The following is a 16,958-nucleotide window of genomic DNA, read 5'->3' as shown; positions in this document are numbered from 1 at the left end:
GGGCTTCTGCTGGTTGCGGGGATGTCTTCAAATAGGCGCGAGTCCCTCGTTCAGGCAGGATGCGTCTGGGGTGTGAGGATGCCTTTGTGGTTGAGCTCGGCGGGAACTAACTGTCCTCGTGGGGTGGCACTTCACGGCGGGAGGTGAGATCGATTCCGCAGGCGTCTCTCCGTAGTTATGCCAGTTCCTTTCCGGTCAGGATGTCCCGAAAAAGGGGGAACTGTAATCTAGTTCGTCGAATAGGCACGAAGGTGGTGATTCATCCCACCCTAAGCGCGGTGTGTTCACTGGAGGCTGACCTCGTCGCAACACAGTTCAAACCCCTTTCCACGAGGGTCGGGCGTCACTCACATCACTGTCCACAATTCGATAAGTCTCCGGGTGGTTTTGCACACGAATCACTCGTGTAGGGTCTAAAGAATACTAGTTCACTTGTAACGCGTTTAATATATTTGGTTATACACTGACAACAAATGCGTGCACGCGCTACAAGGCTAACTTCAATACTGACGCGCCAAGCTCTCGCTTGCGCGGGAAGACGTGCATCGCATTTGCGATATCTCATAATATTACAATTATATAATGTACACACACACTCGCAATAAATAGTAAAACAATACAACATAAGATAATCTTATACTACACACCATCCCAACACATCGCTCGGCCCGCACCACTGGGTGACCCACCGAGCAAACAAGAAAAAGAAAACCGACCGAGGGAAGGAGAATCCAAAATATACAAGGACAAACCACACATACCACGTACGCAACAGTGGCAGACAAAAGTGTGGGAAAAATGGATACAATAGCACACCCAATACATTAAACACATACATAAATTATTACATAAAGACAATACATACAAACACAAAAAGGAACATAAGACTGGCGCCAGTTAACAACAATACAAATACAGCAATTGCCGGACGTCCGGGACATGATACTTAATATCTAAACACGACAAAATACAATACAAGACAGTACACTTAAGAGCTAAACAATATGTACACTTAACCAAGAAAAGGACACAAAAAAATGGGAAACATTACAAGAATACATAAATGGGAAACATCACAAGAATAAATAAATGGGAAACATCACAAGAATACATATATGGGAAACATCACAAGAATACATAACACTACACAATGAAAGTTTAGGTAATTCCAGGACCCCTTGACCTAAGGTCATAACAATGAGGGGTAGATAAACAAGGCATAGTTCTTGCTGTGGGCCCAGGAGGAGGCCGGGTAAAGGTAGGGATAGGCACTTGAGTCTTCTTGAGCCTATCAGAGTGTGAAATCTCGCTAAGGCCTGTAGAGGGGTCAAAAATCCTGAACTTGTTAGGGTGTAGGCGTTCAGTCACCAAAAGGGGGTCCTCAAATTTACAATTAAATTTTGACTGGCGACCAGGCATGCTTTTGAAAACATGATCACCAACACCGATGGTCACAGGTTTTGCACGAGCATGTTGTTGTTTCAACATGTCGGCCTTTGAAACATCCAGTTTATCTCTCACAGAATTATAAATGGCATGCATCACATGACTGGATTTTACTATAGTCATCTAAATTGTAGAGGGGACGAGCAGGGCTGTCAAGCACATCAAAAGGGAGCCGTTTCTCAACTCCAAAGATACATAATGAGGCGTTTTGCCCGTGGAAACATTAATGGTGCTATTGATACAAGCACTAACATGGGGAAGCCAATCCTCCCAAGACTCATGAAAATTACTAGCAAGGTGATGTAGGATCTCTAAAATTTTCCTGTTCATCCTCTCCACAAGACCATTGGACGCTGGATGATAAGCAGTCACGAATGTCTGTTTGATACCATAACGTTCACAAATACCTGCCAAAACCTCGTTCCTAAATTCAGTCCCATTATCACTAAGGAGCACCGAAAGGAGTGGTGTATGGACACGACACATGGGAAACTAAAGCATGTGCTACAACTGGTGCAGATTTGTTACGTAAGGGAGCTAAGACCACAAAACGACTAAAGTGATCCACGCACACAAGGACATACACAGAGCCCTGCGTGCTATGAGGCAGTTGCAAAAGGTCTATAGCCACAGTCTGAAAAGGGCGAGAAGGAGTAGGGTACTCTAAGATGGGAGCAGTGCTCGTAGAACCTTTGTTCTGGGCACAAGAACTACACCGGGCTACATGAGAGGTAATGTCTAGTCGCATTTTAGGCCAATAATACTTCTTCCGTGCCATAGCCAGAGTTTTGTCACGACCTGGGTGACCAGCCTGAGGGGCATCATGAACAAGGGACAAAACAACGGGAACTAGAGACTCAGGGATCACTAGCTGTGCCACATCTTGCTCAAACACTTCCACATTACGAATGAGAGCCTTGTCCTGCAGGGAAAATTGGGACAGGGGTACTGGTAAAGCTGGTAAGGTGGAATCATCACCAGACTCCAAAACATAAATGACAACAGACCAAACAGGATCTTCACGCTGAGCTTTTACCAGATCCTGCAAGGAAAAGTTATGAAGCACGGTAACAGCAGCAACAGGGATATTCCGTGAAAGTGCATCAGCAACGTGATTCGCACGCCCGGGGATATGCTTTAGAGTTGGATTGAATTCCTCGATCGTGAGGAACCATCTGGCTAGGCGGCCTGACAGATTCTTGCCCTTAAAAAGCTGAGTGACAGCAGTGTGGTCCGTGTAGACTGTAATAGGATATCCAAAAATGATATGACGGAAGTGTTTAAAGCCCACACCACTGCCAGGGCCTCTAAATGAGTAACAGAGTAACGGGACTCATGCTTATTAAGAATGCGACTAGCATATGCAATAACATGAGGTCTACATCTCTACTTGTTGCATGAGTACAGCTCCAACACCTGTACCAGAAGCATCTGTACAAATAGTAAAGGGAATACTATAATCAGGGAAAGCCAACACAGGTGCTTCAGTAAGAGCAAGCTTCAAGGAATCAAAACTTGTCTGATGGACATCACGCCACTGGAAGGAAGAGTCCCTCTTGAGAAGGCGAGTGAGAGGGGAAGCAATTGAAGCAAAGTCTTTAATGAATGCACGACAGTATCCTGCAAGTCCAAGGAAGGAACGTACATTTTCAACTGACTTTGGTATAGGGAAGTCCTTGACTGCCTTGATCTTTTCACCTGTGGTATGGATACCATGCTTGTCTACAACATGACCTAGGAACTAGATACTAGCCTTGAAAAAGGAACACTTGGGTAAGTTGAGTTCCAACCCAGCTTCAGCAAAACGTTGCAAGACCATGGAGAACTTAGAAAAGTGGCTTTCCACATCTTTGGAAACTAGAATCAAATCATCCAGGTAAACAAAAAGTCCATTCCCAATTAAGCCATGAAAAATGGAGTTAACTAAACGCTGGCAAGTCAAAGGAGCATTCCGCAAACCCATGGGACAACGAAGCCATTCATAGTGCCCACTGGGAGTCGAGAAGGCCGTGATTTTACGAGACTTCTCCTCCAGGGGTATCTGCCAAAAACCTGCTTTTAAATCTAAGGTGGTGAACACCGTATTACCAGTGCCAATGGACTGAAGAAGCTCGCTTAAGATAGGCAGAGGATAATGGTCTGGAAGAGTGACCTCATTGACTTTCCTGTAATCAACAACAGGACGAAAAGATCCATCTTTCTTAGGCACCAGGAGAAGAGGCGAGTTCCACTCGGAGTGGGACTCCTGTACAACACCTTCACTCAATAAATCGTCAACCAAGGACTGGGCTATAAACCGACGAGAGTGAGGTAGCCTGTAAGAGGGGACGTAAACAGGACGAGTGACTGGCTGAAGATCAATTCTATGAACCACACGGTCCGTAACCCCTAATGGATCACCTGGTAAAGCCAAAGCCTGACGGTGGGTAACTAACAGGTCAAGGAGACGAGGCGTTTCTTCAGGAAAATCAATCTCGCCTACAAATGTGGCAAGCTCAGAAGCTAAGTGAGTAGGGTCATGTGTTGGAGGAGACTGTAATACAGAAGCTGCTATAATAGGCGAATCCTGGAAAGCAGCAACGTGTACCACCTCAAAGGAGCCTAAGTGACTGCCAGGAGAGAGAGGAATAGGAGCACCCGTGACATTGGTTACCATCGCTGTGGTAACATGATCCTCGCGAATAGTGGAGAGAATTCCTTCTAGGGTAAGCCGACGAATACGAATAGAGTCAGGCAAAGAGAGAACGTCAGACCCTATCGGGGCACCTGAGACGCGCACTGGAACTCGAACACAACTTGAAGGTTCAATAAGATGCTCTCCTATAACAACAGCAGTACAATGAGCAACAGGGGTAGAGCGCTTAGAAGTTGGGACAGGCACATGTGCGGACTGATCAAGCACAGGAGAATCACAAACAGAAACTGGCCTATCCGAAGCAGAGATATCAAAATTGCAGAAAGTCACTACACGGCGACTAGGAGAAACATCTATGCCATGAGCTGTAAGAGCATCAATACCCAAGAGACAATCACACCTAAGGGCAATGTCAGAGACAACTGCAAAAGTAACATTGGAGACTGTAGCATGCGGGGGAAACTGTAAGGGAAGACAAACAGATCCAAGAACAAGCAAGGGAGAACCTTGTACAGAATGCAAATTATTACAAAAGGGAGATAAAGGGAGATTATACAATTCCCGTAGACCCGTAGAGCAAAATAAGCCTTTCTATTTAAGAGACTACATTCTGCACCAGTATCTACAGTGACAGAAAGAGGCGTATCCCTAGTAAGAAATTGAAAGGTAAATAATTGAGAAGACTCAACAGCCACAAAGGGAATTATTTGAGACCGAACATTGTCAACTCTTTGGGTTGTGAAACACGCACTGGGGAAAATGGGATTGACGAGGCTGGTGAGAAGTCTCATCCCTAAGTTTCAAAACCTTGAAACCTTGATCAGTCGAGTATTTACAATGACCATGGATATGGCATTAACTGAGTCTACCTGGAGGTTCTACTCTGGAAAGGTCATGCGACAGATTAGAAGAAACAGTAGGTACACTCCTGCGAACAGGGGACAGTCTTGACTTGTGTACCTGGCGCCTACGGCGGTAACAAAAGTCGCTCGAATGACCAGACCTGTTACAAAATGTACATAACAGGGGAGGGGGGTAATTGTAGATTGAGGGGAACTATGAGTAGGAACTGTAGACTGAAAGGGCTGAGGAGAACAAAGGACATGGGCATGTTGAAGAGCCACTTCCCCTAGTTTACAGGAAAGCTTTGTCGCAAAAGACAATAGAGTCTCATCAGCCATTCGCTGCCAGTCAGCGGCGGAGAAAGGTTGTTCCGATCATAACTCCAGATAATATTTTTGAGTTATATGACCACGAAATTTGGGAAGAAAAGGAGCTCCTTAGATCACACCTATGCTACTATTGAATCCTCCCAGGAAGTTAACAACATGGATATGACTCTGCCACAGAGTCGGAATAATGAAAACTGTGAAGGAAGTAGCATGGGAGAGACGTCAACACAGGGAGTAGGAGAAGTGAAGGGCTGGACCGAGATAGCTGAAAACTTGAACGACAGTGTCAACAATGCCGGTTCCCGTGCCAAGAGATTGAAGGTTAGTGGAAAGACTGAAGACCAAGCTAAATCTGCCACAACGAAAGATCCCTTAATGACTGCAATAGAAGCAGCCGGCATGGACCAGGACTTGATAATTGAAGAAAATAACACCGCAGACACTAAAGCAGCTGATGTGAATCAAGATATAGTCGGGGACATCACCACGTCCACTGGTAAGGAAAGACTTATGATAACATTTCCAGAAAAATGTAACCTCTCTCTGGAAAACAAATATACCTGGTATATGGCACTATTAAAACAACACCCTGACTGTAGGCCACTCTTTAAGGAAGGGAGGAATGCACCATATATCACATTAATCAATGGTCAGCAATATAACACCATGATAACAGATGGCTTCCAGGGACAAGTAATGAAACCTATAACTGGCTTACAACGTACTGTGGTCATTTTTGACGTACCTACTTATATAAATGTCAATTTATTACAGTGTCCACCAGGATTCCAGTGGCTAAAACGACGGATGGTTGGGAAAAATCCAAGGCCACAACTCCTAGGAGCAGTATCAGGACCTATTGACTCAGAAACTCACATCATCGGTGTTGGAAGGAAGAGAGTTGCTCCCTATGTTCCAGAGCCAGACCTGTGTCAAAAGTGTAGCAAATGGGGACACAAAAGTTGGCGATGTCGAACTACATATGTGCGATGCAGATACTGTGCTGGGGGACATCTCTCAGAGGAGTGCTGGGAAAAGATACAACAAAAAGTAGCTGTACCACCGAAATGCTGCAACTGTGGAGGTCAACACAATGCAAGTTCTCCAGTATGCCCTAAAAAACCACGCTACAAGACTCTACCACCAAGTATACCAAGTATACCCACTACTGTATACCAAACTGCTCCTCCACCTACAAGAACTGCTTGGAACGTCACAGCAATGCAGGAAGAATTTCCACCTTTGCAACAGGAGAAAGCAACAACTAATTCTACAACTAAGGTGAGGTCACTATCCGTTACTCAGTCAAATGAAGTAAATATAGTGGCTAAAGAGCAGGAACGACTAAGTATAGCAGTGGACAGACTTAATACATTGTTAAATGAAAGTATAGAAGAATTAAAAGCAGATAGAGTAAGGCTTGAGAGAAAGATGAAAGAATACACAGACTCTAAATTTAAAGAAGTGCAGGAATTAGTGCATCAAAACATACAAAAAGTCCAACAGGAAGTACAGGAATTTGTGCAACAAGGCATTCAGAAAGTTCATCAAGAAGTAAAGGAAACTGTGCATCAAGAAATACAGAAGGCTAACTGTCAACAAGTAAAGAATATGGAATCTATCATGGAAAAACTTGAAATTTTGAAAAAGAGAGATAAGGAGAGACACGAAAATTATGAACAGCTATCTAGGAATATAGAACTAATTCTAGAGAAATTTGAAGCCTTCAGAAGAGAAGTCTTAGCTAGCCAGAACAATAAACAGTGGCCCCCACCAAAATGATGCAAAACCCTACAATGAATAACAAAATTTTCCATTTATTGACATGGAATGTTAATGGACTAAGAAATAGGGTAACTGATATACATGCATATATTCTTCAACAGAGCCCTGACTTCATAGCTGTACAGGAAACTGGACCAGAGGTGTATGAACTCAGAGGATATTATCAACATATTCTTAGTTGTGATGATGGAAGCAGTAGAGGTATGGTTACTTATGTTAAGTCTGGACTTCCAGTTACCTTGGTGGAGAAAGGAGTCAATGGGGGAATAGAATATATCACTGTGTGTCTACATTTATCAAATAACTATATATATATCACTAATATGTATGTTCATTCTGGTGCCCTGTACATTGATAATTTACCTCCGCACATATTAGAAGAAAGTACAATTCTCTTGGGTGATCTTAATGCTAGACATGTAGACCTAGGTAGTTTTAAGACTTCTAATACTAATGGCGTAAGGTGGGTAACCTTTCTTAAAGCTAATAATAATGTACAAATTACTGGTGCCAAAGTCCCTACACATGTTCAGGGAGGAAGACTAGATTATGTTGCCTTATTTAATATGCCATTTTGTACGTGTGAAACTAATGTTGTATCATCTCTTCTCAGTGACCACTTTGCCCTTAAGACGTATATTCCCCTCTCCACAACCAACATAGTACACAGAAAAAGGTTAAGCATCCCCTCAAGTAAATTTCCTGGGCTCCTGATCAATGTTAAGAAATGGTACAGTAATAACAATATTAATTTACAAGATGCCAATGATATTTATCAGGGATTACTTAAAGTAATTAATGAATATGTAGACAACAACAAGACTAGGCAGAAGCACACTCGTAATCAAAAGAGATCATATGCACATGACCCTGTTATATTAAATTGTCAGGATACAATAGCAGCCTTACAGAGTAGATGGCAAGCACGGCCAAATGATCATGATGTCAAGAGAGCTATGGGAACAGTTGCTAAACATTTGTCTGAGCTAAAGAGAGACATGAGGAAGAAGTATTGGGATGAGTTTCTAAATAAAATTCGTAACACCAAATCAATACAGGAAGTTTGGTATCACGTTAATAAGATCAAAGGTAAGAAAACTTCAGTAACCAGTGACTCAAATCCTGCAAAAAAGGTCAAAGATCTCATTAAACAATGGAGTTCTGCTTCTGCTTTGTCTGGTCTGCCTGTTGGACATCAAATTGCTCTGGCAGAGAATAGGTTACAAAGGTTACAATTAGTCAATCATAATGTTAAGTTGGATGATGACACTTGTGTACCTATATCAATAGATGAACTATTATATGCTGTCAAAAGTGGTAAATCAACAGCCCCTGGTGAGGATGGACTTACATATAATATTATAAATGCATTACTGAATATTGACGGGAAAAATCCCATACTAGATATGTTTAATGTGTCTTACAGAAATAGTACGTTACCCCCAGCATGGAAATCAGCCATAATTATACCTGTACCTAAGAGTGATGGGAAATTTCGACCAATCTCACTTACCAGCTGCTTGTGCAAAATGATGGAAAGAATTGTCTTACGTAGGTTAATCTATAAAGTGGGTGATAAAATGTCTGAAAATTTATATGGTTTCATGAAGGGACGTGCTACTAGCGACTGCTTTGTTCATTGCTTAGCTAATACCAATGCTTCTTGTCAAGTATATGTAGATTTGAAAGGTGCCTTTGATAGAGCTAATAAAGAAGTTATACTAGAGGAACTTGTATTGAAGGGAGTCAAAGGAAAGTTATTAGGATGGATACAAGACTATTTGTATAATAGAAAAGGTAAGGTTTGGTTACAGGGAACACTATCAGAAGAAGAAACATTCGAGTTAGGTACCCCCCAAGGTGGAGTTCTAAGTCCTATGCTATACAATATACTAATGGATAAAATTGCTAGATATGAATTTACACAGGGTACCAAAGTCATCATATATGCTGATGACATACTAATACAATGTGATACACCTAAAACACTTAGCAAGGCTGTGAATGAACTTGAACAACTATGTACATACATGGGACTTGTCATAAATGAAAACAAAACTAAATTTCAAGCTAAACAGAAAAAGTGTAGGAAACCTACTGTAAATGGTGAAAAAATTGAGCGTGTCCTTAACTACAAATATTTGGGTGTACAATTAGGTTATAGAAATGCTAATTATTGTATCGAATATGTTAAAAATATGTGTGTATCTAGACTAGCCCCTCTCAAAGTCTTAGCAAATAGAGGGTCAGGTGTTGGTGTACCTATACTTCGCATGTTTTATATATATGTGATACGTTCCCTCATAGATTATGCTTCACTTGTGTTGGTGCAATACAATACACAACAACTTAAATGCTTAGAAGTCGTACAAAATAAGGCAATGAGAATTATTTTAGGGTGTGCTACAACAACTAAGATAGAGGTATTAAGAAGAGAGTTAAGATTACCCAGTATTATTTTAAGAATAGAAGAAATAACGAGTCGAACTGTATGTCGTATAGTGTGTAATGGTACAAACTCTCTCCAAAGAGATATATTAGCATTACATAATGATAATCATGTAACTAACAACCCATATCTTCGCAAATTATGTAAGGTTCTAAGAAAGTTTGATATTATGAACGAATATAATGCCCTAGAAAAAAGTAACTACTATACCACCTGGAATCCATACAATGTAAAAATTGACATTGAAAAGCTAAGTAAACCAAAGGAACAATGGTATAAATACGAATTAAAAGCACATTTTCTTGACAAATTGTCACAATACCCACGGAAACAGGTGGTACATGTGTACTGTGATGGGTCAGTTGAGGGTACCAAGACAGGATGTGGGGTGTTTATAAGGGAATATTCTTCCTCTGCAGAATTTCAAGATTATGAAATTTCAAAAAGACTACCAAATAATTTGTCATCAACCAGAACTGAACTATATGCTATCTTAGAAGGCTTACATATTATTGCGAGTATGGGTAAAAATGTATACTTTTTTGTCGATAGTCAGAGTGCATTATATGAACTTGTATCTTCCTCTCCAGCTGATTGTGATGTTGTTAACAAATGTTTAAATATTATATATAACCTGGAGAGAAACAATACACATATTTATTTTGTATGGGTACCATCCCATATAGGATTGTATTATAATGAAAAAGCAGATAGTCTTGCACGAAATGCAATTAGAGATGTAAACAATATTCCTGGTAATGAATACACATATAAACATATAAGGTCAATAATAAGAACAAATGTTATTGCTAACATGGATATAGACCTAGATAAATGTTGCGAGAAGGGTAGTGTAAGTAGCAGGCATTATAAGGCAGTGTTAAATAATACAGAGGAATATCCATATGGTAGACATAGTTCCCAAATGGATTTAGTCACTATGAGACTCAGACTTGGATATAAATATTACTGGGAGGTGTACAGGGAAGCTGAACCTGAGCCCTGCACTTTATGTGCAAGGCCGGGAGGACATTCACTACAACATTATGTACAGTATTGCCCAAAAATCGATGAATTTAGACCACAGGGACAATGGAACCTCAATGAGCTCATATGCTATTACATAAATAATGATATCTTAACTAAAATTGTTAAAAAACATCCAATGTTTGCTTTCAAATGTTAAATACAACTGTGATATTATAATATAAACATTTATTTTTGATAAAACTGTAACAAACAAATTAAACATAAAATGTATAGGGGTTAGTTGGCAAGACCCAACTCTCTCCTTTGTTGTACATCAACAATAAACTTATTGAATTGAATTGAATTGAATTGAGTCTCATCAGTCGTATACATGAGAGAAGATGCAGCTCTTCTCTCAGAAGGCACCAAAAAAAGAATGTACAACAGAAATTTCAAAATAAGACGAAATCTATCTAAAATGATATTGCCATTATCTACCCAATCTGAATGTGAGTGACTCTAAAGCATCAACAACAAGTATACTGGCCTGAGCTTGCGCCCGTCTATAATCAAGAGTGCCCAGTCGGGATACGAGAGTATCAGCCAGTTTGAAGCACCAATGGAACGAACCACCACCAGGGGTATCTGAAAAAAGTTTAAGGAAGTTAGACCTAAAGATGTCATAATTATAATCCAGAGATTTGGGATCTAAACACGACGCCGAAAGTAACTCCGATGCTAGAGAATTTGGTACAAGCTGGGACCTCACAAAGGAGATCTTTTCAGGCCCCGTCGAAACATTAGAATGCACTATTGAGTCCTCACATTGGCGGATAAAATCAGTCGCCCTATAATGTGGATCTTGACCAGAGAATTTCATAACCGACGGGGCTTGATGCAATAATGTCAATGTGTGCGCCATTGTCTCAGATAAGTTTTGTGACTTAGACTTAGACTTTGACTTAGCCATGATAGGATTTGACAACTGTAACCCACTGCGTAATAACACACGAAAACACCGACACCAAGCAAGAAATAATGCAAATACAACACACTTGCACAAAGCATGAAATAATGTAAAAAAAAAAAAAAATAATAATAATAATATAGAGAAATCACATGGACATGGGACACGAACGTAAGATAATGATACAATTCACACAAACAGAAGCACTGAAACACAGGAACAATGCAATACATAGCAAATAATGAAGAAAAATTATAGTAAGACTGTAATTAGCAAAATTTACGTAAAAAAACATATAATGCACTGATACGTAAGTGTACACAAGACGTCACTGAGGGGTTACATTTCAAAAAGTAAACAAGTAGTGACGTCATAAAAATGGCCGTCCAAGGCACGACCGGTAGATATGAAATATATGTATAAGCAACAATATGTCCACAAAATCTCAAAAAAGGACAATACAGGTATGCCTAAGGCAAGGGAATATACAATACTGGTAAGTAACGAAGGTAGCTAATCTCTTCGGACGCGGAGCATAAGCCGGCGAATACACAAGGATCGCTAGGACGCCGACCAATTTCAACACGAATCCTTCCTCATCCAATTACCAATTCAAACTGCAAACCACTAAGCGACCATAGAAGACCGTCCCGCAAAAGCAGACGGCGATATCAGTCCAAAAGAAGGCCGGACACGAAGATTCGCGGGGGAAACGTCCCCCAATAAAATCACTTGGCGCTCTATGCAACCACAATGTTCCTGAACACCGCCTTTTATATATATATATATATATATATATATATAATATATATATATGTATGTATGTATATATAAAAAGTCACTGGTCCAAAGTGAGAAAGCACTATAACTTCTCTCAAATAAGCAAATCCTGTGGCCTGTGGAATGAAAATGGGAGAAAATAACGGCAAGACATGCAACTGTGATGACCGGCTATAGTCCAGCGCTGCAATTTAAAGTCTTTTCAGAACGTTCACAATGGAAAAATCACCGAAAAGATTGTTGTTGTTTTTTTCGCTGTCACCATAATGTGTTGGGTAGCTAAATTAAAAACAAGTTTTATTCTCTTATGCCACTGACAACGAAAGCGTGTGTATGCAACAAGAGCTTGCTCGAGACTCCCGCCAAACTCCAGTTGGCGCCAATAGACGCGCATCGCATTTGCGATATCTAATATAATTACAATTATACATAATGTACACATAATTACAATAAATGATAAAACAGTAAACAACACAACACATGCGTAAGAAGAAGATGCAAATAGAAGAGTTCGACGGTTTTGCGTGTTACAGCCCTTATCCTTCCTAGAGCGTAACTTTTGTTTCGACGTTCTATCCAAATACTCTTATTGTTGTTGTAAACGAAAAAATTGGGCATTTCGTGATAGTAGAGCCCTGCTGCAAACTCATCACGGGAACATATTTTGAAAAATGCTGTCACCTGAGTGTCTTTTTCGATCTTGTTGTCGATAACCTCTTTTGACATATCTTCTTGATAAAAAACTTCATTTTCGCCTTGTAGATGTAGGTCAAGCGAAAAGACAGAAGGGTGACTCTTGTGAATGGGGAATTTTAAAATCTTCCAAGTTGCTTCATTCGCGTTGACATAACGAGCTTTTTGGTAGCCCTTTACCTCGTTGACATCGTCATCTTTCTCCCCAGTCTTAGAAAACAAAATACGGTCGCAACCCTTGTTTACATACTTTGTAACGTAGGCTATGCATATAATGGAATTTGAACACTCAACGTTAATGTGAGCGTTATATTTCAGACATAGATATGGGTTATAAGGTACAACCCACGAATTATCTATAGTTTTTAACTATCCTTTAACTTTCACGTCGAAAGAGTGTCCGCCTTCTCCCACGGCTCTTCTTCTGTATAAAGGATAGCCCAAGGTCTAAATATACAGGTCAGACCGTTTGAATTCTTCTGCGCAGCTTCTGACGTCATTAGGCTGGGTCCATTTTCTCTTTGTGAAACACTGAAGAAAACTGTGAAACGCCAAGGAAGACAGGAACTATAATATTTTATATATTATATATATTATATATCATATATATTATATATTCTTATATATAGACAGGAACTATAATATTTTATATATATTTATATATATTTTATATAATATTTGTCAGAATATAACTAATTGCGTGGAGCGGTGCGAGCGAAGGCGACGTCTTTTCCAAACGACGCACCAGCTTCAACTGACAGCTATAGGACCCGCCAACCCCACTTTGAACAGCCAGGTGACGTTCACGGGCCCGCTGCGCCAACTCCCTCGAAATTCGGTCGGAAGTGGTTAGACCTTATATTCTTAGATCTTGGGATAGCCGTTACGTCCAAAGAGAAGATCGCTCCTGCACGGTTTGGGGAAGCCCTTTTGGCATTTGTCGTTCCCGTTTACCGATTTTATTTGACAGCATACGTGGGACTCGTCGAAGCCTTTACACGGGCCGTGGATCATACATTTTGTGACAATATCGTGCAATCTTGGTTCCTTTTCCTTGTCTGGTATTTCGGCGGAAATGACACTGCCCACCAATTCGGCGTTAACTCGTTCTTCCATCCATAGAAGAATGTGAACGTGAGGGAGACCTCCTTTCTGCCACTCAATGCTATAAAGGAAGGCCTTAACGCGCCCAAAAATGTTTTTATTAGTTAAATCATCCATAATGCTGTCGACTTTCAGCTTAAATATCTTACTAACCAAATCGGGTCTATCGTTATCACTCCTATGTCTCGAAGCAGAGCTGGAATCTGTTTGTTCAATAGCTTCATTCAACTCTTCCCATCGAGGGTTTATAGTAAAAGTGATAAAAAAGTCCGGAGAACCGTCATTGGTAACGAACGTGAGTGCGTCTTGTTGACGTTGCTTCATGTATCTTGGTCCACCTACAAATGATGAAGGAATTATCACTCTTTGTCCAGTACTTTTTCCGTCGTCACACCGTAAGATATCTGCACATTCCTTTCTTATTCTATTCTGGTTAAATTCTATAAAAGATAGCCTGGCAGTTTCAACTTTTACATAATTATCGATGACGAATTGTTGGAATAGCCTTCTGCATTTGGTCATGTAATTATAAACACCTTCCCTCTTCATATACAAAGATGCATAAAACATGCAGGGGGTCAGAGTATTTAAAGTACTGTTGGCACATTTCATTGTGAAGGAGTAACCTATATCCCCGTTAGGGATCAACAAAGGGTACTGAAAAGAATCGTAAAAAAAATTGTATGGGCTATCATTCTAAGTTGGTATTTCGTACCTGGCTTCGGGGAACGAACTGTTATACATAGATTGTCCTTTACTGTGAAGACGACGAAGGAAGATGGTAAACGCCCTTATGTTCACGTGTTTTTATCCCTTCAACAACCTTCAAGGTTATAGACATCTCGGGGAGTTTTCCGTATTTTTCTACGTGAACTCTTATTAGTTCCTTTGCGGTCTTTAGTTCTTTTAGCATACCTGTCAGGCAAGCATCGTTGGCAGTCATATACTCGTAAAGCAGCGTAATTATTTCTTCGTTTTTGTTCAACTCTTATTCTTCTCTTTCGCGACGCCGTCTTGTTTTAACTTTCACGTTTGTATTACTTTTCTTTGAATAGTCTGTGCACATTTTCTCTGTTCTAAGTTTAATTTGCTGATCTCTATCGTGGTAAAAATATAGGTCGAGAAATGTCATTGTAGCTTTTCCAGAAAGCTTTTCCCGCCTTTCTTTTCGGACCCGTCTCATTAAAAAAACCTCCTTCTTCCAATAATTCTGGCTTCAATGGACCAATTTTATGGTATATGCTACCTTGTATCTTGTAGCACGATACGGCTTCGGCCATGTTCTCTAGTTTATTCGAAGTGTTAAAAGAGGTAAAAGAGAACATATTGAAGCCCACCATATTGTTCAAAAAATGTTCTGAGAGTTTAGATGTTCCATCGTATAAAGCCTTAATGGCGTTATCTTTGATTGTTGATGGAAATGTTGTACGAACTTGGCCCGAACCACAACAAATACTTCTCCTTTCATCTTTCCATAATAGTGCGTCACAGTACTTACATTTGAATTCCCCTAATCTGCCGACCGAATGGGTATCGATTTTAGTTGCGTCTCCTTCGCGAAGTGTGCCTATAAGCTCTGCAATAGGCTTGCTACGATCACCCTTCCCTTTTTCCTTTTTGCGTTGTTGTCTACGGTTTTCCCTATCGTCGTCCAACAACTTTTTATCTTCCTCGGTTAATGTATCAATCTCTAAGACACCCCTTTTAATTGCTCTAACCCCTTTTCTCGCTGCCGCTGTTTTCGCTTTCTCATCTCTTTTCTGTATACGTAATATTTTTGCCTCTTCCTTTTTCTCGCGTAACTGCTCTTTTATAAGCACTTTTTTCTTTTTTGATCCTGCTTCTCCTGCTCCTTCAGCTTTCTCTCCAACTGCTTGGCTATCCGCCTTTCTTGTTGTTTCCTCTTTTCTTCTTGTTTCTTTTCGGTTCGTTTCCTCTTTTCCTCCTCTTGTTTCTTTTCGGCCTGTTTCCTTTTCTCTTCTTGTTTCTTTTCTTCTTCTTGTTTCTTCTTTTCCTCTTGTTTCTTCTTTTCTTCTTGTTTCTTCTTGTTCCACACATACTTGTTCACTCGTTTCTTGGTACGCATAAACGCTTTATACGTCATATCAAGGTAGTGCATCTGATAGTTTCTATGGTCAGATTTACTTACATTCTTCACAAAGCCTGAGTATCCGGCAAAATAGTGTTTCATAAAATTGTCGGAAACAACGTCCGTGATCTCCCCGTCAAAAATCTCTAATTCATCAAACATTTTATCACAATATTCAAAGTCGTTTGACTCCCTTAGGTGCTGTTAAACATAAGGACTTTTCGGTGAAACTGTCTTACCGACTCTTTTGTCGAGAAATGTTTGACTGTAGTATATAGAGCGGGGAATGTTTTGCTGTGTTCGGCCCTTAGCTGGCAAAGGTACCGTTTATTGGATTGTAGATCGGCTTTTTTTTCTGACATGTCACCCATTTCCAAAAGTGGCGTTGCCGCTTCTTCTGCACGGCGTCGGGTTCCCCTGGCATTTCGTCGACCAACACGTGCTACAAAATTTCATCCTGTAAGTTCGAAATACCTTTACATTAATGCGAAGACGCGGGTGTCCGTGATTTACCATATAAGTGCTAGGCACTGGGCGACCACGTAGTCGTATAATCGTCAAAATCGTCAAAACCGTCACAGATTATTTTTTATAGTACATAGATATGAAAACAAGTTAAACGGTCTTACCTTTAAATCTGGTGTCATTTTCCCATACAGCTCGGTACCTCTGGCTGTACGGCTTGGTGCTCTTTGGACTCATCAGCAAAGACTGTCTTAAACTCTCAATAACAGTTTAGCTAAGCACATGCAATCATGCAATGAACTCATTCCACAACCATCGACAGTAGAGGCGTCACTGGCGTGGTGAATCTTGACGCAACGTATGGGAACTGATTTACGTACCAAACGTTTTCACCTTTATGATAC

The 16,958-nt window shown here is 40.5% G+C and overlaps 1 protein-coding gene across 1 annotated transcript; it reads left to right on the top strand.

Moving 5' to 3' along the window:
- Positions 1-5,326: 5,326 nt before the first annotated feature.
- Positions 5,327-10,996, top strand: LOC143026655 (uncharacterized). Its single transcript, XM_076187407.1, has 2 exons — positions 5,327-6,534; positions 7,140-10,996. The coding sequence occupies exons 1-2, from the start codon at positions 5,329-5,331 to the stop codon at positions 10,671-10,673; spliced, it is 4,740 nt and encodes a 1,579-aa protein (XP_076043522.1). The 5' UTR covers positions 5,327-5,328; the 3' UTR covers positions 10,674-10,996.
- Positions 10,997-16,958: the final 5,962 nt, after the last annotated feature.

Source organism: Oratosquilla oratoria, chromosome 6, assembly GCF_046742065.1.
Source record: "Oratosquilla oratoria isolate Oo_2021 chromosome 6, ASM4674206v1, whole genome shotgun sequence".
Taxonomy (NCBI): Eukaryota; Metazoa; Arthropoda; class Malacostraca; order Stomatopoda; family Squillidae; genus Oratosquilla; species Oratosquilla oratoria.
The sequence above is the reverse complement of the archived record's forward strand: the minus strand, read 5'-3'. Positions and strand labels throughout refer to the sequence as shown.

Excerpts from the sequence above, each read along its gene's own strand:
- LOC143026655 (XM_076187407.1), top strand. The coding sequence starts at position 5,329 with ATGACCACGAAATTTGGGAAGAAAAGGAGCTCCTTAGATCACACCTAT. Across the intron at positions 6,535-7,139 it reads CAACTAATTCTACAACTAAG|AGCCCTGACTTCATAGCTGT; the intron begins GTGAGGTCACTA and ends ATTCTTCAACAG.